Here is a 26,794-nt window from a genome sequence, read left to right on the forward strand (position 1 = left end):
CCCTCTTTCAGACCCCCTTCAACACTTGAACTCTGACCTGAAAATTTTTAAACCACTAGCCACTGCCTAGTTTGAAAAAACTCCGTGCAACCAGTGAGGGTGCTCTGGGACACGTGGGGTACACAAGGGGAAAATAATATTGACTTGTGGTATTCTCCTGCATGTGGGCTTTCCAGATTTCCAGTGGGCCACTGTTGGAAATGGAATGCTGGTCTAGAAATGTCTTTGATCAGATCCAACAGGGCTCTTGTGTTCTTACACCTCAATGGAGCTTAGTATTTAACAAAGATGAAACTACACAAGTGTAACCCCCATTTATTGTGGGGATAAACTTATTGTGGGGAAGGGTTTCCCTGCTGGGGAATGCTCAGTTATTATACAAATGTGCTGTGTCATTTGCAGGGAGTAATAAACTGAGCAGTAAAGGCATCGCTCCTTTCCATCTCCCCAGACTTCAAGAATTTCACATCCTGAAGCCTCTTTGTCTTCCAAAGCAGACCAGTAGCAGGCTTGGAACATGCAGCTTCTGTGCCCATGGCCAGACTTGGGAAGTAGAGTGGGGGGAGGGGAAAAAGGCGGCACAAACAAACAGAAAGTGTTTGGGCACGATAAGACCCGAGGAACGTGTTCCTCCTGCACAGGGCTTGTTTATTGCAGTCGCTCGTACTTTTCGAAAACATCAGGGAGTTATTGAAGTCACAGTCTCTTATCTGATCTTTCTCTCCATTTGGCTGTTATTTGGCTTAAAAAAAAATCTTACTCTGATGCTTTAAAAAAACCCTACTTCATCTCCTCTTCGGTGTATTTGATGTATGACAGGACTAAGAAGATAAGAGCACTGCTGGATTAAACCAAGTGTCCATATAGCCCATGCTTTCAATAGTGAAAGTCACATTTCTTTATCCACTTCCTCCACACCATGTGTAAGTCTATAAACCTATATCATGTGTGTGTGTCCCATTCATCTTTTGCCCAGGGTAAGCCCCAGCAGCTGCAATGGCTCAACTTGGTCCTGCACCAGTGATATCGCTGGCTTAAGTCCAAGTTGATTCATGTCAGTGGATCAGGCCCAGGAAGGAAGATGGATATTTCATGCTCTGGCACCACTGATCTTGCTCCCCCTGGCCCTATCTACCCTCCCCATCCTTCTCCCATTTTTCTGTGTGTCAGTGGGAAGGCTCTGGCATTCGCACCAGTGAACGCAGACTCCACTCTTTTGCAAAGTGCTTTAATGATAGCACAAAGCCTGGCGCGCTGGCAGAGTGCATGCTGGTGCGCCTCTTCCACAGGATTAGGACCCCAGTCTTGCCTCCTAGGCAAAGTGCTCCAAACCAGTCTCCCTGTTCTTTTGTTACTTTGAAACCTTCATCCCAAATGGGGCATCCCAGCTTCTCAACTAGCACCTTTTCCAGCTCTGTCGTAGCTTTTTTTGAGATGGAGTGACCAATACAGTGAGCAGTGTTACTAATGCAGCACATTGCTGATGCTTAGAAAGTCATCACAACACTGCTTCTTTTGTATTAAAGTCTACTACTACTACTAAAGCCTACTAACACCATAAATTAAGCTGATGTTTTTGCTGACATTTTCACCTGGTTAGCCCTCTGCCAGGTCAGATGCCATCAATGCACAGGCAAAAATAGTTTTGTCTCAATGTGCACTACTGTAAACATCATACGCTCTGTTGTTGCCCATTTTCCTGCTCTGGAGAGCTTTAGGAGCTCTTTGCTGTCTCTTCAGGCTTTTGCCATCCTGAACAACTTGGTGGCATTATAGCTCTGAATTCCTCATTGTTTAACCAGATCCAAGGCAGTTCATGCAGAAATTAAATAGCACTGGACCCAAAACAGATCCTTCGGAGGGGAGCACTGCTTACTTCCCTGCTTTGTGAGAACTCCAATTTATTCTTCCCCTCTGCTTTCTGTTCTTTAAATGGTTGCTGCTCATTTGAAGTGTCAGTACTGAATGCTTGGGTACTATTTTTGAACGTTTTTTAGGATTCCACATTCCATTGAAGTTCCCACTTTTCCTAGACAAAGAGGAAAAAAGGCCTCCACTTAATTCATTTAAATGCTAGCTTTTGCCCACAGAACCAGTACTGAGGATAAGCTGAAGCAAAACAACACCCCGGAAGGGGCTAGTTTAAAACCCAGGGAGGTGACAATCGTGCATTGGGGTTTGAGAGAATGCCAGCATGCTCTTACTTAGTGCCACAATGTCTTGTACAGTGATCCCCCAGCACAAATGGCAATGTCAGCAAAACAAGTACAGTGGCACTAAGCCAAGCTACCTTTGCTGGGACAGATTGCGCACATGTTTGAGGACATGCTGAGAACTGCATGCATGAAAGGCACTGTATTATCTGTCACCCCCCATGACTATTATCTCCACTATCCTTAACAGCAGAAACCCTGCTTTGTGCGGGCTTGCTTGTTTCTCCTCTTCCTTCTGAATTGTGACCTGAACTTCATTTGTCCCTTGGGAAACCTAACAGTGCCACCTACAGATTATCATATCCTTGCATGCCCAGTGCTCTTCAATGGTTATCCTCAATCAGGAAAATGGTTAGGATTGAGGATACAGTACAGTTGGTTGGGAATCCTATGCATGCCTACTCAGAATTAAGCCCCATTGAGTTTAATGGGACTTACTCCAAGGTAAGTGTGTACAAAGGCCCACTGTAAATGGTAGAACTTAGTTTTGAATAAAGATATGTAGAATTGTACTGTTAGTGAAGTTTGTTCTGTATCTTCTTCTGTCCAAAACAGAACTCTTGACTCTGAAGAACCAACCTAACTAGCATCAAATCAAGAGAGGGAGAAATGCAATGAGGGTGAAATGCACTTGATTTGAATGCATTTATAAGCAGCAGTGCCATTAATATGAGAAGGGCCTATCAGGAGCCTAGCTCTGAAGAAGCATCGTGGTGCCCAAGGATTGTCCCTGACCAGGGCTGGACCAAGACCTCCTGTCACCTGAGGTGGCATGCCAGATGCTGCCCCCTTACCTGATGATGTGCCAGCCTCTGCTCCTCCCACTCCCCAGTGTTCTGGCTCAGCACCCTCCCCCCTCCACATTTCCTCTTCCTTTCTGTCCTTTTCTTCTTTTTCCAATCTAGGGAGTGGAAAGAGACACTGTGGAGGTAAGTAGGCAGTCAGAGATAGGCATCACCCCTACCAATCTGTTGCCTGAGGTGATCTGTTCAGTTGGCCTCATGGGTGGGATGGCCCTGCCCCCCCTGACACATAGAAAGGTTAGCACATCTACTCCTCTTCCTCTTTCTGGTACCCCCCCCCCCCCGCATACTGAAAGCCTGAGGAGCGCTGGCTTAAGACACCATTTGTGAGGTCAATAGCCTGTCTGCCTGTGGAGTTTCTTTAAAATACAATAGTGGGAAACACTTCCTTTGCCTAAGTTTGGATGTTGCAAGAGAAACAGAGCAGGTGAATCTTTTCTATTTGCTTTGCAAATTCCAGTCTTAATCAACTTGACCCTGAAGTCTGACATGGATAATCTAGTATCCATAAATGTAATAATGGAAAACTCTGTGTTTGCTTACTCAGAAGTCAGTCCCACTGTCTGCAGTGGGGCTTCTCTCTGGAAGGGGTGCATAGGATTGCAGTCTTAATGACTATTTGGGATGGCTAATTCATATGTGTGTTCGATTGCCTTGAGTTTGTTGCAGTAAAAACAACAAAGGCACCAAAGATATCATGTTATGGCAAATGGCCTTGACAATAAATGTGATTGATTGGTGCTGAGAAGACAACTTGGCAAAGAGATTAGGTGCAAAACCCCTTCAAAATTTTTCCACCTATCAAAGGAGCAGAGTTGGCTGTTCATTTTTCATTCTGCTTGCCCCCACACACAGATGCAAATTCACACCAAATTCTTTTATTGGAGGATGTGTCTTACTCAAGAACAGTTACTGCAGAATTGGAAGTCTACTCTCAATCCACATTTCATTTTTCCTTGAAGACTTGGATGAACTCTTAGAGTTCATAGATTTTGTTTCCTTAAAGTTCCCCTTTCTCCACCCTTACTGTGGGTCTGTTCTGTCTTTGACCAAGTGTGGAATTCGAGAGAGTGAATGGATAAGGGAGGCCTTTGCCTGTAGTGTGTGGCTCTGCTCACATGCTTACGGCATCTGGACACTGGACCGACTCTCTGCTTGTTGACCAGTGCACACCAGGATTGCATAGGCTGTATTTGGAGATGCTCTTCCCATTTAAGTCTGCAGTTGCTGAGATGAAACTGCTGGGGGGGGGAGGGGAGCTGTGGAATCCCACAACTGGCCAGTCTATAAACTTCATCACTCCCTCATGGGGCATTCAGTTCTCCTGGTCATTCTTGTGGGTGTGTATATTTGTCTGAAATGTGTGTCTGTTGTGAGGGTGGAGGAAGGCTGAAGTCAGAGGTATTCACTCTGACTCTGAGAGCCCACTTCCCTACTGTGGTGGGGCAAGGCCCCAAGGCTGTTCAAGGCTACTCCACTTTGAGGAGAAGCAGAAAGATGAGGAACATTAAAGTGGTTTGGGGATTCTGTCCAAAAAGATGTCCTCAAAGCATGGTGAGAGGTTGACAGGGTCTCAGGAGGAGGTGTTTGTGCTGGCAAGGGAGAAGGGAGAAGACTGTGAGGCAGGATTGGACTGAAGGGCTTCAAGATTAGTGGGTGAGGGGGAAGAGATGGGGATGTAGGAGGGGAGCAAAGCACTTTAGTTGGCTGCTGAACTCCCAGGAACCAGGAGGAAGGAGCTGGAGTTGGGGGTATCAGGAGACGCAAAGGTGGTTTGAGGCGTGGGGCACAGGATGGTGGGAAAACCTGAGCTGAGCAGGATCGTGTTATGTGTAATGGAGTGTGAGAAGATGTGGAGCAAGAAGTAATGGGGAGGACTGTGGTGCCTGAATCCTTGAGCACGGAAGTACTTTGGAGGGTGGCTTTGCTTCTAGGCTGTGTTGTCCGCAAGGATGATGGGTTGGGCGCTCCTTCCTTGTGGCGCAGGAGGAAGTCACAAGGGCCAGCAGGGCTCATGGCATAGAAGGTGTTAGCACTGTCAGGGATCAGCAGCTCTTGAGATGAGAGAAAGAACGATTAATATAGGTGAAGGATGCTAATGGCAGCACCACTCCTTCCCATCTGCCAGCCCCCCTTTTCCTCACCTTGGCCATCCCCCAGAAGCTGCAGGAGCTGGTAGTTTTGCAGTGATGCTCCCTCCAAGTTGTGCTTCTGCAAGGCACGCTGTACCACAGCTGTGGTCTTGTCCTGGCTGGTTATCTGTGGAGAAAATCCATCCCCCATGGCTTGCAGCAGGTGACCCTGGTGGGGCCCAACAGTGTGGCAACATAGTACAAAACACTTTCCTTGATGATGACAGAATGGCAGCAGTTAAAAAATAACCACTTGAGGCTTAAATGCCCAAATGCCAGCCAAATCAAGAAAGTGCTTCACTAAAGGAATCAGAAAAAGGAAAGAGCAACACAGATTTCCAGCTGCCATTTGAAAAAAAGGAAGGAACACTAGCTGAAAACAGGGTTATGTAGTGGTTACAGTGCTGAGCAGCAGTGGGGGACAGAATTCTGGGTTTATGTCATTTCTGCCCAATGTTGCATATATGCAACAGGGATGAAATGTGTATACCTGTGGGTTGCACTCAGTCCTTACTGGGTGACCTTGACAGAGTCAGTTGCTCTCTCAATACATCACAGTAGATTGTTATGAGAATAGGACAAGAGGAGAGAAAAGTCATTTGTGCTGCCTCTTAAGATCTTTGAAGAAAGGCCAGGAATATGTCCCAAACACCTCCCTTCTCTTAGACCAGGAAGCATTTGCAGGGCAATTTAAAAGACTTTCCACAAATAAAGCTAAACATGCACCGTGACTGCTCTTCAAATGTTTGGGGTGGTTACTGTGTACAAATCAAACCAAACTGCTTCAGTACACCTTCTGTGTTTATCTCATGAATAAAGTGCATGGCCTTGGCTTTCTGAAGGGGTAATTTGAACCAATAGTGGGGGAAGAAGGTCACTGCAGAGGGCCATGGACAGCTAGGACCTAGAGCATTGTCTTCCTTCTGCACAAGAGGCAGAAATTTTGAAATGGAATGAATTTGAAGCTTTGTTGCAATTTGGGAGCGTCTGTCTGTCTGTCTGTCTGTGGAATGAGAGCATGCAGCTGCACAATTAGTGCAACAAAAAATTATGACATTTTCTATATTGGCTGCTGTGTACAACTGTCACGTTCAATGCAGAAGTGAGGCTGAACATTCATTGAGCCCCTTTGCCTTCCTCTACCTCCAGGAAATGCTCAAGATCAGGCCATTTTAGAAAGTCTGCCCTTGACCCACAGCTGCCATCAGGGCTGCTGAGCTTTTTCATGGGTCCCAGAGTTCTCCTCACTGCCCAGTTTTTCTCTACATCACACACCCTTGACTCGCTGGGCCCCCCTCCTAACTCCTCCTGCAGTGACACATGGAATTCGTCTGTGGTCTATCAGAACTGCCCATTTCTCTACACCTCTTTATTCTCACCCTCACTTCAGGCTGCCAAGTCAAAGCTTATGCGTTCCCATCCCTCCCACCCATTCTGATCAACACACACCTGATATGCAGATGTACCATCCAGTTCTGTCCTCACTGAGTTTGCATCACATGTTTCCTGGACCACACAGTCCACTCACCCCTTCAACCCTCCCAGAGCTCCTCATGTCCCTTGCCCACTCACCACAATGCTACGATAAAGGTTGCCAAGTGCATTATCCATGCTGACACGGATGATACGTGATTCGGTCCCTCCTTGCTTGGAGACAGGGGAGGGCAGGGGTGGCTCAGTCAGAGGCCAGATACCCTGCTGGAATACAGGCAGATCCTGAATAGGGGAAGAGGACCAAAAGAGGCTAGTAGATTACTGCACACTCAAGAATAAGTCAATCTCACAGATGTCAAGGGCAGGTTTTAAGCCAAAAATCATGGAATTTTCTATGACTCTCAGATAAGTCAGGGGGTGTATGTGTTAAACTTAGGAGGTGTATGACTATAGTTTTGTCTGATTTTACCCAAGGCCAGATCCTGAAAAATAACCTACCAATAATTGTTACTGAAGTACTGTACAGTCTCTAATTTATTAAAAATATAATAAAAGATCATAAGATACATTTTTATTCATTAACTTTTTTAATTCAGGTCTTCACAACCTTTTTGTAAACACTATCAGAGTAAGTGCACTGCAAACAACATACCTGTAGAACCATTAATCAAATCCTTCTTTAAGGTGCCTGGTGTGTTAAGTCAGAGGCTCTACATATAACATACAATTTATAACTCATAGCTGGGAGTGTGCAATTCAATTCACAGTGGAGAGACAAGCAACAAGAAATGCGAGCAAGCACAGCTACACTACACGTAGTTGCAATGCCATTTACTCAGAAGCAGACTCCATTGCTTTCCATGGGTGTTATTCTTAAGTAATGGTGCACTGAATTGTAGGCTGGGACTTTGTTTCAAATGGAAACCAAGATCACATCCTGGTGTTTAAAAAAACCAGATCTCTGCCAAACATTTGCAAAATGGAAAGAGGCTGCAGACGGGTCTGCTAAAGAGAAGGAGGCTTTCTTGAGTTAAATGGAAGCCTTGAGCCCTGGCTTACTATTTTTCTCAGGAAGAGAACAAAAGGTTAACTTTGGCTGCAGCTTGTTGCCTTGTCACCATGAAAACTGACTGCCCTCTAATTATCTCTGCATTGTCCTCTTCCTTCTCCAGTACTTGCCCTGATCCCCTGAGCGACCTCACAGATAAGACAAGGAGATGATTTACACTTGATTTATTGGCAGAAATTTCTCGCCTTATAGTTGAGTATCTATGGTGGTTTTGTGCGTTGTGGCCCCCTCCATTCCTTTCTGTCCCTCATGCTCACAGTTTCCCATCATCCCAAGGGCCCAAGTTTCCCAAGGGCCACCAAAACCAGCAAAACTTTTCAGAAGCTTCTGCCACTTTCTTGCTAGAACAATAATTACCGCCACAGTGATGCATGAGTGAAGCCAGCTGTCCCCTCTGTGTGACTGTATACTTTAGATCAGTGTTTCTCAGGACCCACTACATGGGTTGTGAGCCAATTTCAGGTGGGTCCCCATTCATTTTAATATTTTATTTTTAATATATTAGACTTGATGCTACCATGGTATGTGACTGCATTTGGGAAAATATTATAGATCAGTACTTTGAACAGGCTATAATGTAGATGCTCTTAATGATAGTAAATGGAACTTACTCCTGGGTAAGTGTGGGTAGGATTGCAGCCTAGGATTGTAAAAAAAATTTCCTGTTTGATGTTGTCACTCATGAAATCACTTTCAGTGGGTCCCGACAGATTCTCATTCTAAAAAGTGGGTCCTGGTGTGAAAGATTTGAGAACCACTGCTTTAGATAAAGTTATGGTTGAGTTTGGTTTGTTGGACTGTATGAATTGGGTCTCTGGGCTGTAATCTTTACTACATATAATACATGCTTCTCCACATACTCTTGACTTGAAATGGGATCACTCTATTATACTGATGATACATCATAGCACTCTCTGTTGCAATTACCTTACAAGTGGGGGTTCCACAAATTGGGGAACAAGGGGTGCTGGAGCTATTCTCAGAGTTCAGGCTGCTGCAGGAGCCCAGTGGTGAGATGCCAATCTTGTCAGGGCCTGGAGGAGTGGCCGAGGCTTCTGAACCTAGGAGAAGTCTACAAAGAGGGGGGTCTGCTTCAGGTTGGAAAAACACTTCTCTGTTTCTCCCCAAGTCCCAGCACAAGTGACATCAAATACAAGGCTGGTGCCCAGAATTCAATCATACTCAGAATTCAATCATACCCTCATTCTCCACCCTGACTTGCAACCATCACGCAAGTAGTTTTTCCAAAGTCAAGCAGCATGATGCCAACACAAACCTATGATGTGGGACTAGTGCACAGAATGGAAATCTTAGACTTAAGACACCTGCAGTGTTTAAATCCACCCTCTGCCATGCATTCACTCTGTGCCTTGGGCATGTTACTATCCCTGGCCACTGATGAAATAAGAATGCTAACTAGAGAGGTCCGCTCCAGCTGGGATCTAATACACCAAACCCCCCCCCCCCCATTGCTGCAACTTCCTGAATACACCCAGAGTGTCTGATACACTTTTAAGATCTTGTGAGAAAACCTGTGCAAATCAGGAGGGCCATTTGGTGCCACAACAGAGCCATGGACTAACCAGATCTTGATTCAAGTTGCCCAGGACAGGGCATGCCCAAGGACAGAGCTCAAATCCATTGGCTTAACAGAGAAAAGAGCAATGGCACTATCCTTAACCTGATTATCTACTAAAAGGCCAGCAAGCCCCACTGTCAGGAATTGGGAGTAAAACAAAAGACACAACCTAAGATCCAACTGAAAGGCAATACAAGACCCGAACAAGCCTCAATAAAATAAAACACTCTGTGTTAGTCTAAGAGAAAATGCCCTTCCAAAGATCTGGCCAAGGAGCCAAACTCAGAATTCCATCTCTGCTTTTTCATCTGGAATATCCCTGTCAAACTACAATACAGCACCCCACTCTCTTGGTCTAAGAGAGTGCTCCCAGTGAGCCTGAAAGTTAGTATTGGCTTCTTCACCCCATCCTGCCTCCCCTCTTCCACATTTCCTCTTCCATCACTACCCTGCTCCTTCCTCCTTTCCCTTGAAGCACAAAGGCTGAAGCTGCCTAGCTATAGAACTACCTACCCCTTCTCCTTCCTCCCCTCCCTCAAAGCGCCGAAACCTTGCTGTCCAGTTACAGAACCACCTGCACCTGGGATGTGAAAATCCACCACGGCTAGACTAGAGTCAAGTCACGAGTCCCCACCCCCTTTGACTCAACTCATGCACGAGTCCTAACCTAAAGGGTGACTGTAGGGACTGGTCCAAAGCCTTTTCAGGATTCTATTTGACTCAAGTTCTGAGTCTTTTCCGTAAACAAGTCAGGTGCAGCTCCATGGAAAACACTAAGCTCCTGGTGTGGTATGTTTCCTTTCCTGAACAGGAGGTCTGGTCTAGAGGGTTGAGCCTCTGTTAGCCCGAAGATAACATTGGAAGGTTGCCAGTTGGAGGCCACCGGCAGCTCCCTGAATCGCGAGACCTTGAAGCAGCTGACAAGGCGAACTGAGTTATTCCATCTGCTCCTTGGTGTGAGTGAAGAAGCGTCTTGGTTGCCTTTCATGTGAGAGATGAAGGAGCTGCTTGTCAGCCTGCATGGGAGGCAACTGGAGGCTAGAAGTGAGACCAGACCAGAAAGATCTATCTGTAATGTGTGGTTCTTGAAAGAGAGAACCTTCTATGATTGTAAAAATCCCCTTGAGGGATTTAGAAACACCTGCCTATGTAAACCACCTTGAATAAAGTCAGAGGAGTAATCCGATGACCAGAAAGGCGGTATATAAATACCTAGTTGTTGTTGTTGTTAATATTATTAGTTATTATTATTATTATTTCCCCCTCCCTTGACTAGGCCAAAAAAATCAGGACAGGTCCTTCACCCAATCAATCATCCATGAAACAAGAAGAAGCCCCATCCCTTCCCCATGTGCTCCCCACCTGCAGCAGCAGGGAGCTAGCTAAAACAAAAATAAACTTAACTCCCCCCCCAAACATCAACCCTTTCCCTCCCCTCAGCCCCTGTCTCTGCCTCCTGATTCAATAACCTTAACCTACCCTGCTGCTCCTGCTCACACAGATCTGAATCTGCTTCCAGATCACAAGGTCTTTCATGCAACACAGAAACGGCACACCAGAGTAAGCAAGCACACCCAGACTATATACGTGCCTTAGTGACTCTAGTTGTTCACACGCATGATGCATTTCCAAGTCAGTAGGCTCAGACTCGAGTCAGTCATCAACGTGGGTGACTCGAGTAGACACAAATCAGCAAAACACACGTGTTTTTGTGACTCAGACACAAGGTGCCTGACTCGAGTTCCCATCCCTGACCTGCATCCCTCCTTTCTTGCTCTTTTCCACTCTTCTGGAACCAAGCTTATCCACTCATGGGGCACTAGATTAACCTGAGCTAAAGCTGACATAAGACTGAGATAAAGCCAAGATCACTATAAAGCTGAAATCACAATAAAGCTGACATAAAGCTGAAATCAGACCAAGTCATAACTCAATTGAAAAAGTATGGGAACGACTACACTGGCATCTGTCCACTCTGCATGATCTTTGACATCCTTTTCTTCTCTCCCCTCCACAGAAATGAAACACACCCTTCCTTTCTCTCCCTTGCTATTCTGAGTATTATGCCTCTTGTTCTTGGGGTTAAAACACACAAAGAACTCATTTTAACTGGGACTGTTGGTGTATCTCATTTATTTTGCTTCTCATTTGTATCATTGTTTTGCCTCTCATATTTTGCCTCTCACATCATTATATGTTTGCCTCTTGTACTGCATTTGACTTTATTCCTCCTTCTAAAGTATTGCAAACATACTTTAAAAAACTTTATATTGTGACCTGAATCCTGTGGACTCTCTCATTTTCTTTTTTCTCTGCTCCAAAATACTGATTTCCCCTAATGGAGCCATGATGACCAATAGTCAAGGATACCCACTGGCATAGCTAGAGAGGGGGCGGAGCACTAAGTTTTGCAGGGAGCCTAACTGCAGCATGCAAGCAGCCCCTCCCCCTCCCCTTGGGAGCCATTCGACTCCGTTCCCCCCCTCCAAATGGCCTCCAAAGGGGAGGGGAGGAGCCACTTGCAGGCTGTGGGGAGGCTCCTTGCAAAACTTAGTGCCCCGCCCCCCTCTAGCTACGCCAGTGAGGATACCTACACATGCATGTAACACTCCTATCTGAGTCTGAGCAGGTGGGGTAACAGGCAAGGCGCACTAGGTAGATGGGATACTTGTCCAAAACATGACAGAGGAAGAGTAGATGGAAGACAAAAGAAGAGAAAGCCAAAAAGCAGTAGCAGCAAACGCGGCCTCCAGGAACCAGAGAGCTGACTTACGAGCTAAAGCGCTTGGTGAGGCTGCGATGCAGTTTTGGAGAGTTTGGGCAGGAGTCTGCTGGTGGCTCAATCACACGGGAGATCCGGTAGCTGAAGAGGAGAGGAGAGCAGAGGCACACTACATCCTGCCATCTGACACAGCTTCCATCTTCCCCTCTATGCCCTTGCCAAACTCACAAGTGGGTCTGTAGTGGCTGTGGCTTTCCCCACTCTCTCTCTCATTTATTGGCTATCCAGCCCACTATGGAAAACCGCTCTGTGAACTCTGAGGAGTGAATCTTGATGAGAGATTGTTTTGGACTTTGGGCCTCTGTGTCTGATGAAGGGGGCCAGCTGCTTCTGTGGAAGAGGACAGCTGCACTTTCCAATACATGGAAAAGAGGCTTCTAATCTGAACAGGTAAACAATTAACTTCTGGGTTGTAACTGGGTGGGTTTATTATGATTGGATATTTTGGTGTTTTTACCAATGCTTATTGCCAACTTTAAGTAATGTCATCTTTTCTATGGGGGAAAATACTTGCCAATGCTAGTGGAAAGGATAGTCCACTGTTGTTGGCATCATAAGCAGGTGATGTTTGGGAGACACTCCCCAGACAAGAGTTGTAGGACAAAAGGATGCATTATAAGAAATGCACAAAGTGGTCCAGTTTTGCTTTTAAACAAAAATATGTGGGAGGACATGCAGAATGAGATGAAACTGCAGGAGATAGGGAAGTTTTTGCACTTTTCCCTCCACTGCTCTGATCCTGTTCATACCCCCACCTCTGTTTTGATTAGGAAAAAGAAATTCCATTGACAGTTTTTTTCCTAATTAAAACAGTGTGTGTGTGGGGGGGGGTCTGATCAGGTTCAGGAAAGTGTTGGGGCAAAGTGCTAAAGCCCCCCCTTTATCCCAAATGGGATTTTGCACCCCCTCCATGTGTTACTTAAAAAAACACCACACTGGGCCATGTTACACATTCCTCATGGTGTGTAGCTTGGACCTTAGCCTCAGACTCTCCCACTGAATTCAGCCCGAGTGGGGCACGCTGTACAATTCTGAATGCCTTCCACCCACCATGCAGCTGACAAAATTTTGTTCACTGTTCCTTTCCCAATAAAGAACCTTAAACCTTTCATTACCTCTGCTCTTCAGAAAGCTGCTGATGCTGCTGGAAGGACAAATGGAAGGATGGGTTGGGGCAAAGATTGTACCCCTGACACGAGTCCTGCAACTGACGGATCCAGGAGAGGATTGCCGCTTCCTGGAAAAAAGACAGTGTAGGGGGCTGACGGTGGAGTCATAATTCTAGTTCCCTGTGGTTTAGGCATAACTCTTCCCCCAGGTTCCATGTTCATCTAGGGCAGAACAAAGAGCCTCTACTCCCACCCACCCTTCTCCAGCTTTTCTTCCTTTGATTTACCTTGCGCCTCTTCTCAAAGTTAATGAGGTTACCCTGTGGAATTGGAGAAAAGAGATGGTGAACAACCAAAGGGGACACAACCTGGACCATTTGAGCCAAACCTGAACACATGCCAATCCTTGGAAACCCAAAAGAGGAGGTAGCGGCTTTCTCTCCTTGCCCATAGCATCGCCATCCCTTCAGAAGCAGCTCTGCCACAAGGAAGGGGAAGGCGGCCACTTCAGGCAGCGGCAAAAAACCGAGGCTTGTGCAATACATTCTGGTGGGTTCAGCAATTCTTGCACTCTTGGACAATTCACTGAGCCCCACTTCAGGGCTGGATTAACATAGTGGCAAAAGTAGCATATTCAGAGGCCCACGTTTTCAAGGGCCCAGCATTAACCGGTTGCAAGCATCTCTGGCGAAATTGGCATCTCATGATCTGGCAACCCTGTTGATTACATGGTGGGGCAGCTGCATGCTGCATGATACATAATCGTTATTACTACAAATTTCATTCAACTTTCACTGCAGGCACAATCCAATTGTGCCTCAGCACTGGTGGAGCGTACGTTCTGCTGACGATGGCTGTCACAAACTTGCCAGAAGGCCCATTGCAACAGTGGAAGATTTTGAGGCATCAGCAGGAAGGCCTGTGCCAGCCTGCCAGAAGACCAACCCTTGCAGAAATACATAAGCTCCTCACGGGCCAGTGGGAGGAGGGAGGAGGGAGGAGGGCAGAACGGGGTAAGTGTAATGGGGCAGGGGGAGGGCAGCAATGGGGGGGCCTTTATAACTTATGCTACAAACCCTGCACTAGCTTAATCCAGTCCTGCCCCAGTTCCAATCATGGTTGATTTATGAGCAGGTCTGGTCCAAAACAGATGAAATGTGGCAGGCCTGAGGTGGAAGTCCACTACATTGCCCAGTTAGTTGGAGCTTCCAATTTGGGGGAATTGGAATGTAGCTCAGGAACAGAGCACATGCTTGACATGCAGCAGATTCCCAATTCAAGCCCCAGCATCTCCAATTAAAGGGAACTCAAGCAGCAGGATTGGTGGGGTGGTAGGGGAACAGAGTTGAGACCCTAGGAAGCCAGAGTATATAAGAGGCTACACGCAACAATGATATGATTTGATTTTCATCCATTCTGAATCATTTCTCCCACTACTTGAATCAAGGTGAAATTAAAGCCAAGGAAACTCAGGGAACATACAGTATTTCTTGTACCTCAAGCCAGAAGGAGTTCAGGGAGGGATTTGATCTGGAAAATCCAACCCAGGCAAAGTGGGCGCAGTGGGAGACAAATCTGTGCTATGCTGAGAATGCTTGATCGGCCTGGGGAAGACAGCTATTCACACCCTTCCCCTTCCTCTTCCCAGAGTTGCTCACCTCCACAAAATCAAGCAGGGCCGTATCCAGCATGATCAGATCAGTCAAAAAGGTGCCAAGATATGGGATAGTGGGGGCCTGCAACAAGCCAAAACCGCATTCACAACTCTGCCAGGTGAAGATGTTCATTAGCATGAAGTGGCTAGTAGACAACTGATGCCCAAGAAAGATGATTTGGTTTTCAATTCAGTTGTGTTTTTTCCCCTCTAGTGGTGCTGCTGAAAGTAAATTTGCAAGAGGCAAACTTGCACACCCAAGGGGGGAAAAATGGAAACTGAGTTGAAACAATGTCTCTATGAAGACTGCTGAATTGACAGAGGGATAATTGATCAGATTCAATGTAAAAATCTAAAACTTTGATTACAACGCCAGAGGACAGACATATGGACTATCACATGTGTGGACGGAAGAAGTTGCAAACGCTTTGCCCAAATGGCCATTACTAGTGATTAAAGGATACCACAACACAATGTGGGGACCGGGAACAGAATTAGGAGGAAACTATGAAAGCACATCCTGAAAGAAAGTACCTGCAGGGAGATACCTACCATAGGGCACCCAAGGAAAATTTTAGCTCAGAAAACCAGAAGTCTATCTCACCTAAATCTGTGGTTCATTACTTCAATTCCTAACCTGATGGATGGCGGTTGCCCATTTAATTTAATTCACCCCATCTCTCATATTTGTTCCAAGTCATTTTTATGACATATTTATGCACAGACTTGGAGCAATTATATATAGCATCTTCCTCACACTTCCCCATGTCTGAACACTAGAACAGTGGTTCTTAAACTTTTAGCATCGGGACCCACTTTTTAGAATGAGAAACCATCAGCACCCACCAAAATTTCCAGTTGTCATGACTGGAAATTTTTAACAATCCAAGGCTGCAATCTTACCCACACTTACCCAGATTTACTATCATTTACAAAGCATCTTCATAGTAGCCTGTTAAAAGTACAGATCTGTAACATTTCCCCAAATGCAGTCACATACCATGGTAGCATCAAGTCTAATAAATTAAAAATAAAAATAAAATGTTGAAATGAATGGGGACCCACCTGAAATTGGTTCCTGACCCACAATTTGAGAAACACTGCATTAGAGCATAAAAAGCATCCTCCATTCTTCCCTCAGGCTGGATGGGCAAGGCTGATCAGCAAACAGTCAACAGAAGGGGAAAGACTCTTACCACTAGCCTGGCCTGAGATTCCTGTGTCAAAGATATCCTGGCTGGTGTTTCAGGAGTGCTGTATCCATCACAGGTACCCTGATTGCCTCCTTCCTGCAGAAGAGACCCAGATTGTTAGGAGGGCAAACAAAGCCTATGGCAGATGTACCTCTATCAAACTATACAGAGATAACTCTCCTGGGTTGCTGTATTCCATCCAGATAGGGTTTCTTAAGATCCTTGAGGCATGGAGGTATTCAGCCACTGAACTGAGACACTGCCATCATTTGCAGTTGTCCAGAATGCAATGGTTCCTAGTCATCCCCAACAAACACTCTTCTCTTCCTGACAGCACAAAGTAACCCATTGTGTCCTTCTGCCCAAGCCCGCTTCATGCAGAGTCCCCTTCCCAACCATGCCCCACGTGGCACAGCCCTTCCACTCCCCTCCCCTCATCAGACATTGTTCTGCTACCTGCAGTAGGATTTCCCGGCAGTTCAAGTGATTATTGTCTTCAGAGAAGATCTGTGAGAGCTTTCGGAAAGTGCCCCTGATGTCCCTGTGGGGTATGCAGAACGTCACTTATAGAGCTGCCTGAAGCAGAAGTCAAACTAACAAGTCCCATATAGCCTGGAATTTCCAACTGGCAGGAGCTCTCTAGGATCTGACTCTGATTGATGCCTTCCCCAGGGAAGATGTTGGGGCACATCCTTGAACTTGCCACTGTCTTGTTAAAAGGACTAGGAAATTAACAGAGGATGGGATATATTCACCAACCCCTGGCACAGCATACCTGACCCACTTCTTACCATCGCTTTATTCCTGGCTGCTCTCTCACCAAGACTTACCTGTTGACAGCCGCCCAGGTGCGCTTGAGTCGGTAGATGGAATTGGACTGCAGAGCAGAGAGGATGGCGTGCAGCGAAGAGAAGTTCCGTAAGGCCCGACACCGCTGGATGGGCAGGGAAGCCATTTTGGATGAGGGGGAATGACAAAGGTTTAAAGGGGGCAAGACTCTCAACATGGTTTCAAGGCATTTATTCAAAAGTCGCTAAACAGGCATGGTCTTTTAATTAGGGCTGTAAGCTTTGCTTAGTATATTTATCAATTAACTTAATTTTAGTTGTTGGGCTGAAAGTGAAGAGAAAACTTGTTTCTTTTGCAGGCTATTTTAGATCCGATGTGTCCTTATAGTGCAGAATTTAAAAAAAAAGATATGCTCTTACCTTTTAACAAACTCGTAATTTTGTATTTATTAAATTGTAAAGTTATCTTACACTTGCATCTCAAATAGTCACCTATGCTGATGCTGAGTAAGATTATTACAGATTATTAAGATTATTAGTAAGAATGTTATTACAGGTCATAAATCAACTGATTAATCTGTTGAAAGGCAGGTACTTAACCCCTTCCAGACTCTTTGCTCCTCAGCCCCAACCACACCAGCATTTGCTACACTTGTTCCCGGATTCTGCTTACTGATCAGCCTTGCATCCTATCCATTTCTCTACTTCTCACTCATTCCAATCACCTTTGAGGTGGGGCAGGGTATCTGGTAAGGGACTGTGGACAATGCTTTGCTCCCAAAGAGTTCTCAGAGTTCTGACACAAGGTTTGTTCTTCTGCATGACTTTATAATCAATTATATTCCATAGCACTGTTGTGCAGGGAGAAAACATTGTATTTTATCTTAGAATTAAAAAAACAGTTGCATTTTTTTTACCTGGGTTAAGAACTAATCTGTATAAAACTAACCCCCTCTGGGGTCTGCACCTAGGTGACTGCCCAGTTATCCTAATGATAGCACTGGCCCTGCTCTCACCTCAGTCATGATCAGGGCCAGTCCAAGGCCTGCTGGCACCTGAGGCAGCAGGCTTGGCCGAACACTGCTACTCCTTACTTGGTGATGTACCAGTGAGGGCTAAAGATATTGGGAATGAGGTGGGGGAACAGGGATGTAGGTTGCTATTGAAACTGAATTTTAAAATGTTGTCAGGCACTTTGAGGACTTGATGATTGAAAAGAAAGATATAAAATTGATCCCCAAAAAGGAAAAAAATGGAGAGCTGGTCACAAAAATGGAACACAACTTCTGCGCTATTTGACCCCCTGAGGTATTTCCACTATGCCTCTGGCTCACTCTCCTCAAGAGATCAAATCTGCTGCAGCTCTTTGAGGAGTGCCTCATTCTGTCACCCCCTTCAGCCAGAGGCCCTGCCTCACTAGTTCCCACTCACCTGGGCAATGTTGATCCATTTCTCCAGCAGCTGTGCACGCTGGGGAGTGCGCAACGTCAGATCTCCAAGCACCGACGCGATGACACAACCAGTGACTGCATTGAACTGGGCCACAGTGGCACGGACACTGGGAGCCACGTGCTGATTTTCCTTCTTGTCTCGTTGAGACCACACACAGCCAAGGCAATCAAAAGGCCGCACCGCTCTAAACAGGTCCTAGGGAGGAAGGAGGGAAGGAGAGGGCCAGTCCAAGGCTGTCTACTGCAGAGGTGGGACTTGAACCTAGGTCTTCAACATCCAGCAAGAGCTCTTTGCCTGTGAGACAAAGAGCCATACATACTATATGGAATGATACAGTAAAGCACCTGTTTTCTTTCCTCAAACCAATTCCAGAGGGTATGCATCTTATCAGGTTCTATCTCCATTGCTCAAAAGACATTACATTCCAACCTCCGAAGTTGGAAATGCAACCCAGGAGTCCCAGAACCCCACTCTTTATGACAGTTGCTTCCCAAAGATGTTTTCAGCCTCTTCCTCCTCCGTATTCTCTTTATCTTACTGCAGGGGTGCCCAAACCCCGGCCCTGGGGCCACTTGTGGCCCTCAAGTACTCCCAATCTGGCCCTCAAGGATGCCCCAGTCTCCAATGAGCTTCTGGCCCTTGGAGACTTGCTGGAGCCCACACTGGCCTGATGCAACTGCTCTCAGCATGATGGCCAACTGTTCAACCTCTCGCATGAGCTGTGGGATGAGGGCTCCCTCCACTGCTTGCTGTTTCACATCTGTGAAGCATCAGTGGCAGCAAAGGAAAGGCTGGCCTTGCTTTGTGCAAGGCCTTTTATAGGCCTATTGCAAGACCTTCATTCATTCATATAAGTTCCATCTCTAATATATTCATATTCTAATATATTCATTTATGTAAATTTATTCAAATTTGAAATGTAAATTAATTCTTTTTTCCCCAGCCTCCGACACAATGTCAGAGAGATGTGTCTGTGGCCCTCCTGCCAAAAAGTTTGGACACTCCTGTCTTACTGCATCCATCAGGGTCAGCTGCTGAGCCACTTCATCCACAGAGAAGGACAGCAGGGCTGGGGTCTCCTCGCAGTCATGTTCCCCAGTTGCCTCTCCCATTGCCTGTGACTGCACCATCCTTGGGGACTCTCCTCCTGCACAGCAGTAAGAAAAGACCATTCTGAGTGTGCAAATCCAAACTTTAGGAAGGTGAGCCCAGGGACTTGATATATCGGAAGCATCTATTCCAGGGCAAAATCTCTGCAAACTGGGCAAAGAGGCACCTTTTAAAGTGGTGTCATTTTATAATGAGCAGGGAGAGAGTAATTGTCCCTCATCACTCCAGCATGGTGTCTTTTCCAGTGGCTGTCAGGACACATGTACGGGTATTATGCCTCTATGTGTTATTTTGCACAATTTATTCCAACCATAGAATTTAGGCTTTCTGTTTACCGAATGTAGGGATTTTGGTAAAGAATCCGTTTTAAACTGATTGCAGCCTAATCCGCCTGAAAAGGGACAATGCACTGAGAGGCAACCCAATCCATGCACTGCGCTTGGCGCCATCATGCTCCCACACACATGACTATATCATGTGTGTCGCTTGTGTGCAGCTCGCTTCCCAGGTGTGTGCTAATTCAGAAGGTTTGGAGTCAACCCTGGAGGCAGACCCACTGCCATTGGCCCACACCTACCATTGGCTTCAGCTGCACCTCCTCTGTCTTTCTCCTGTTTCTCTTTATGGGCTTGCAGCAACCCCTCTGCTAGAACACATGCTGGGGAGTCAGGAGCAGATTGGCGCAGGAAGTGCAGGGTCCTGTGCAGGCTGGAGTGCTCAGGGGGCTCCCAGAAATCTTCAGAGTGGTCCTGTAGCCAGCACTCCAACACATGTAGCACTGACCTGCAACCAGGAAAGAAAAACAGGTACATAATTGGGCTTTTGCCTTGGTGCCTCTTCTTGTCCCTCATGAGCCACTTCCTGGCCTTCCCCAACCCTCAGTGTTCCTCTCCCCAGTCATCTCACTGCTTTGCTCCCACCTCACTAAACTTTGCTGTCTATCTGGTACCTCAGTTTTCCCTGATGCATGCGGGCTCCCCCCATTCCCCCAACAAATAAAGAACATTAATTTAGCATGTCAGGTTTTCCTAGACTTAATGCTTTAGGGACAGCACCTTACTGGTATCCCACAGTGCTAGACTTTCCACATTCAGAACTGGTCACAGAATACTTTGTACAGCAGCTTTCTTTATTGCAATGACCAGGAAAAAGCTTCTCCTGGAAGCTCTCACTGTTCAGAGTGGGAGCAATGGAAGGTGGTTAAGTGCCTGATGGAATGCATTGCCTCAGCACAAAGGAATCTAACCCTGCAGTGACTTTCTGGAACTTTCCTTTTCTCAAGGCAGCAGGAGCAAAATGGTCTCCACTCATCTCCCACCACCACACTGCCATGTCCCCCAAGAATCCCCCAGAGAATCTTGCCTTTCCTGGGTGCCTCATTCAGGAGCTTACCTGCTCTGGCATCCTTCAGCACCCACAACCACCCACTCTCTGCCCAGTGCCTCACTTGTCTGGTCCCAGTGGCAGCAGCATCTCCAGCACCTGCTCAGCGGTGGTAAAGGTCCGGTAGGTGGCAAGAAAGCTGGGTATGTAACTAAGGTCACCCTCCTCAGTGGCAGACACCAGCCACTTCACCAGCCTGGGGAGGGTGGCAGCTCGCAAAGTACGTCTCTTGCAGGTGCGGTATTGCACAAAGGGGCACTCTGGTGGGTTAGGACTGTCCTGTCAGAAAAGGACAGGAAAGGTACAATGAAATGACAGGCAGATGATGCATGGGGAAGGCCCCCCCCCATTCATAGTCCCTTATTTACTAATAGTCTCAATAGTCCCTTAAATATGGTATGGTCCTTTATTTTCACTGCATAGGGTTGTGTGTCCCCTTCCTTCAACTTTTGTGGGGTTTGTACAGCACTTGACAAATCTCTTTTCAAATTAAATATTATTTACATATATATTTGAATTGGGTTATTTTGTCTTCAATGCACCTAGGAGTCTCTCAGATTGTCCTCTCTTTTCAAATCAAGATCCACTATCTGAAAGGTGGAGATCCTAGTGGGAAGAGCCCTTTTGCACTGCAGGAGTTATAGTAGCGAAATTCTAGGCATGCCTACTGCGAAGCAAGTCCCACTGTGTTCAGTGGGGCTTACTCCCAGGAAAGTGTGGATTGGAAGTGTGGAAAGGATTGCAAGAAGAGGACTTGATCTAATTAATGTATTGTTATTTGTTTTAAAAATTTATACCCTGCCTTTCCCCACTATTAGCCAAAGTGGCTTACAACATGCATAAAATCACAATTCCGACCAATGCAAGGTACCAAAAACAGAAATAAAAATGAACAGCATTAATATAAGCATGTAATATCTCTCCAAATTCAATTATTCCCACTTCTTCACTCACAGCCTTGGTGTCCTTCTGATGATCTACCCTAATTTGGTTTAGCATGGAGAAAAGGGAGTAATCTCCCCCATATTATGGTGGTACCTACCAGGTGACAGGACCTGTTGGCCATGGGCTCTGCCCTCACTCGCTGAAGGGTGATGCTGTAGATGGCACCATCTTCGACCTCTTCACCCCAGTGTTGTAGGGGTGTCTGGGGAGAAGCCAGAACAGAACTAAGAATGGGGGTTGCAGCTTGCTAGAATGAGGTGTAAAGGGCAATGGAGGGTACGGTCTAAATCAGTGGTCTTCAACCTTTTTCATGCCATGACTCCAATCAATCAATCAATCAATCAATCAATCAATCAATCAATCAATCAATCAAGAGACTGGGAACCTACTGCCAATCCTGACCCCCTCCTGGGACCTGATCTGAGGTAGCAGATCCCCTATTGGGGTCCCGACCCACAGGTTGAAGAACACTGGTCTAAATCAACTCAGTAGGAGGAGGACTCTGGAAATCAGGTACTCGAGGATCTGTTCTCAGCTAGGAAGGAAGGATTGGACCTTTAAAAGTTAAAAATGCTGTACAAGGAGTCCAGACCCTGTTCTCAGTTCACAAAAGAATGTAGTAGAATCTATATGTTGAGAGTGACCACATTGCCTTCAACAAGCCTCCTTTTTTTGCAGGTAGGTGTATATCGCTTTCATGAAAGCAGAAAAGGCAGCACGCACCCCTTGAGTTCCTGCAGTGTTTTTACCCTTCCAGTTTGCAAAGCTGCTGCAAAGACTGCAGGAGGCTCACAGACTCAAGACAGTGTCATGCACAATTATTGCACTGGCAGGGCCCTTTCAGTGGTAGTGCCTCATTTATGGAATGCCCTTCTGAGGCAGTGCCTACACTGATTTCATTTAGATGGTGAATTGGTTGGCAACCTTCAGTCTCGAAAGACTATGGTATAAGCCTACAGCACCTGGTATTCCCAGGCAGTCTCCCATCCAAGTACTAACCAGGCCTGACCCTGCTTAGCTTCTGAGTTCAGACAAGTTTAGGCATGTGCAGGGTAACAGCTGCTGCTGTGATGGTGAATTAGGATAGCTTTATTAATCAGGATTTTTGTCAACTAGTTTGTGGTGTGCTGTTTTATTAGAGATAAAATGGTAAAGCCTTTCAGCTGCACGTTTTTAAGGTGCTGGCTATTCTATTGGTTTTGCTTGCTTGCCTCTGCTGCTGTTTTCTGTTTTGAAGGGTATGTTAATAAGCTTTAGGGTTAAGTTTGTGATTTAATCATGTTATGAATGTTATTGTTTCTAGGAAAATTTCCTGCTACAGGCAGTGGGATGGACTAGTTGACCTTGTAAGCTCCTTCTAGCTCTATGGTTTGATGATTGTTCTATGGAGCATGAGTCACTTTGCAGGTACAAGAGTAGAAATGCAGCATGGAAATACTTAAATACATTTAGATTTATGGTTAGCCAATTGCAAAAGCTCAGAGAAGGGAACAAAAGCAAACATCCATAAAACAGACATCATTTAACTCAGTGACATTTTCCCAGGTTACCCTTGAGTCCCAAGGACCAGCTTAAACTAGGCATCCAAACCACTTTCCCTTCCTAGTGTAATTGGGCCGCCCCAGCTCTGCCTGCGTGCTAACTGTGCTAGGGGCACAGTGGGGCTCCAGGAGCAACCACAAGCCACACTGGCAACGGGCAGGCTCATCCCAGCCACATCATTCTTATTGCATGGTGGCCAAGGGCCTGCCTTGCCTTTGTGTGTCTGCAGCCCTCAGTTTGATTCTTGATTGCCAATTTGAAGATTACAGAGACAGGAACATTCTCTGCCTTCAGCCCTAGAAAGCTGAGTTCAGCACCTGTTTCTGAAGAGAATTGATGCAATAAATGGGAGCTAATAAGCCAAATGATGGCAGTCTCTCTCCAACCACTGAATCTAGAAAAACAAACCAAGTCAAAGCAATCCTAAAACTTGATCCTACACACTCTAGAGAGCTGAGCATCAGGAACAGACTCAAGGTCATGTGATGAAATAGAAATCTTCCACAGATAACCTTGATCTTCATGCCTGTCCTGTTTGACTTGGGGCGGGGGGGGGGGGGGGGAGGACAGGAACTCCCAGCCTCATGGATGCAATATTTTGCGATACAGTGGAGGAGTGGAAGATTGTGTGAGTGTGTGTGCATGCGTAAGGGACAGAGAGAGAGAGAGAGAGAGAGAGAGGTGAGGGTCACCTCACAAGTCACAAGTGCAGCAGTCTGAGTCATTCATTTATTAGCCCATGGAGTGCTGGGCTTGACCAGCCACTAGACCTGGAGCAGACTTCGAACTCCCACAGGAGACTTTTCCGCTGAGACTTAAAACAATCTGTGCATGAGTGTGCGTGACATGGCACCCTAACTCTGGAATGTGGCATCAGAAGCTGCAAGTTCAAAGAAGGACTAATGGAGCGTTTTGGTTTTTTTTTTACTTTAAGTTTCAAGCAAGGAGTAGTTGAGGAACACTAGGAAAAGAAAAGAACACAGTGAGAAAAACCTGACCCTTCAAGTGTTCCTTCAGAACACTGATCACATGATTAGAGCAGCAAGTAGGAAAGAGACCAAAGCTGACCTGGAATTTCACAGGCATTCAAAACTCAGCAGCATTTTCAGAACTAAAATTAAATGTTCCGTTTCAAATGCTTTTAAATTGGGGGCATTAAAAAACAACACAGTTGCTCTTGTCTCTTTGTTAGGGCTGTTTTGAAAGCAATAGTGCACTGCTAGATATCAACTATAATCAGTACTTTTACTCTTTCCCACCTTCAAAAATTCTCAAGTCATATTGGAAATCTTTTGAGCTACTAGAACACAGATCAGAGCAGGGGGAGGGGTTGCCAGCAACTTTGAGAAAAGGAGAGTTGGACTGACCAGTTTGTCCATTTGTGCATCTCCCATGCATCGGCAGGAGAACATCCTATTGGACTATGCCCGTTGAATAAATCCCTAGATGCTGACCCAACTTCAGCCCCACATTCACACCAGGTTGCCACCTTTTTTTCTGGCCTGCTCTTGAGCTATGGCCAGCAGCCCACTGCCTAACACAAATAAATGAAGCTGATGAAGTTTTCCCTGACAGAAGAGAGGAAGGAAAGCTTCCCGCTGCTTGATTTCTGCCTGCATGCTGTTGTCAAAGTCACAGGACAAAGGAGGCAATTGTCATACTGCTACCATTCTCAAAACATGGGGCAATGGTTCCCCACTATGGAATACAGCACCCCACCATTGCTTCCTTTCTCCACTGGAGTAAAATCTGGACAGAGAATGGGATCAAGGTGTTGGACACATACACAGAAGGTTATTTATTTATTCTTCACATTTTTGCCCTTCCTCCAAGGAACTTGTGTGGTATACATAGTTCCTTCCCTCCTTTTGTTCTCACAACAATCCTGTGATGTAGGTGAAGCTGAGAGGTGGTGACTGGCCCAAGGTCACCCAAGAAGTTTCATAGCTGAACAGGGATTTGAGCCTGGATCTTCCAGGTCCAACTCCCAAACCATACCACAATCCTGTCTTGTCCAGGAAAACTGGGGAGATCCCCAAACACTAATCCTAAGTAAGGAGATGAAACAAAATTAGCCCAGGCTGGGGACAGGACTTCAGCACACTTGTTCTCTGCACCCCATTCCAGGTACTCCAATGACCTTCCCTGACATTTCCTGCAGAGCCACCAGACCGGTCTAGCAAGAGGTGTAAACATACCACCACCAGCACCACCATCTGCACTGCCCTGTGCCATGCACCCGGCTCAAGACAAAGCCAAACCAAGCTCCCTTCACCAGCTCCCATTAGGCAGGGCATGTTTGTATGTGTACATCACATAAGCCCAGAACAAAAATAAAAGGATGGGTGTGTCAGTGTGTCTTTTAGGGTTTTAATATATAAGAAATTCAGCCTAATGACTCTGTGTTAGTTGGAAATACGGTATGCTTATTGTCGCTAAGCTTGTGATAACAAAATACATGCATTGGAAAGCGTAGCAGGTGCACAAAAATGTTTTAAGCTCAACTAGCTTGAAGGCACTTACATGAAATCAAAATGTGGATAGGGAGGGGAACCTGAGATCCTTTTCTTGAAGATGAGAATTGAATTTGTAAAGTCCCCACAGGTGTCTTTTTGTTGTTGAAAAGCACTATGCAGTATAAATATTCAAAACAATTACCCTTAATACCCAGTTCTCTGGGAATGCAAGTGGATAAGGTTTTGGGGATTAAAAGAAGTTCAAGAACAAGTACAGCAATGGGAAGTGTCTGGAGCAGCGATTTTCAGCCTTTTCATCTCATGGCATGCTGACATGGCACTAAAATTGTCAAGGTACACCATCAGATTTTTGATAATTGTCAAGGCACCCCATGCTGCCAGTGGGGGCCTCGCATCCCTATTGGCCCAACTAATAAATGACCTTCCCCCAAATTCCTGAGGCACACCTGTGGACCACTTGCGGCACACCACTGTGCCACGGCACAGTGGTTGAAAATGGCTGGTCTAGAGTTTCCTCCCCCCCATCTGCTTTACGTTTTACAGTGCCCCTTTTCTCACCCTCTCTGCACTAGGTCCAACCCCACCACCTTGCAAAACTCGGTGGGGGGAGGAAACCTGACCCATTCTATAGAAGCGATTCCTTCCCGTTCCTTCTGGTGATCTGTATTGGGTTGAGGGTTCCAACCTCTCCCCCCTCCCACTCAACAACCCATTCAGTCCTGGATGCATCCTGTCATTTGCTCTCTGAATAAACAAGGCCGCAATCCTATGCACAGTTTCCTGTGAGTAAGCCCCATTGCACACAATGGAACTTACTTCTGAGTAGACACGCACAGGCTTGCGCTCTTAGAAGCTTTGCCCCGACTCGCCTTTGATTTTGAGCCTGCATCCCCAGGCAGGGCCCGGTGATCGGGGCAAAGGAGGGCACTGCGCTTTGCAGAATGGGGTGGAGAAGGCATTTCAGCAAAGGGTGAGAACAACGACCCACTGAAACTCTTCCTTCGACCCACTCTTAAAGGCACAGGCGCGCTGCCGTGCCGTCCTCTGGCCAGCCCACACCTGGCCGTCTGCAGCCGCCTCCCCTCCCTTCCCTTCCCCTCGATACCATCGCAATCTCCGCTTTGCTCAT

General features: G+C 46.3%; 1 protein-coding gene across 1 annotated transcript; it reads right to left on the reverse strand.

Moving 5' to 3' along the window:
* Positions 1–780: 780 nt before the first annotated feature.
* RGL3 (ral guanine nucleotide dissociation stimulator like 3) lies at positions 781–26,794 on the reverse strand. Its single transcript, XM_066612689.1, has 18 exons — positions 26,771–26,794; positions 21,744–21,848; positions 20,766–20,980; positions 19,892–20,107; positions 19,222–19,381; positions 18,188–18,403; positions 16,799–16,902; positions 16,425–16,509; positions 15,972–16,064; positions 14,780–14,857; positions 13,409–13,441; positions 13,128–13,249; positions 12,004–12,093; positions 8,579–8,723; positions 6,721–6,864; positions 5,161–5,275; positions 4,927–5,070; positions 781–821 (listed from the first exon to the last, which is right to left on the reverse strand). The coding sequence occupies exons 1-18, from the start codon at positions 26,792–26,794 to the stop codon at positions 781–783; spliced, it is 2,130 nt and encodes a 709-aa protein (XP_066468786.1).

Source organism: Tiliqua scincoides, chromosome 2, assembly GCF_035046505.1.
Source record: "Tiliqua scincoides isolate rTilSci1 chromosome 2, rTilSci1.hap2, whole genome shotgun sequence".
Taxonomy (NCBI): Eukaryota; Metazoa; Chordata; class Lepidosauria; order Squamata; family Scincidae; genus Tiliqua; species Tiliqua scincoides.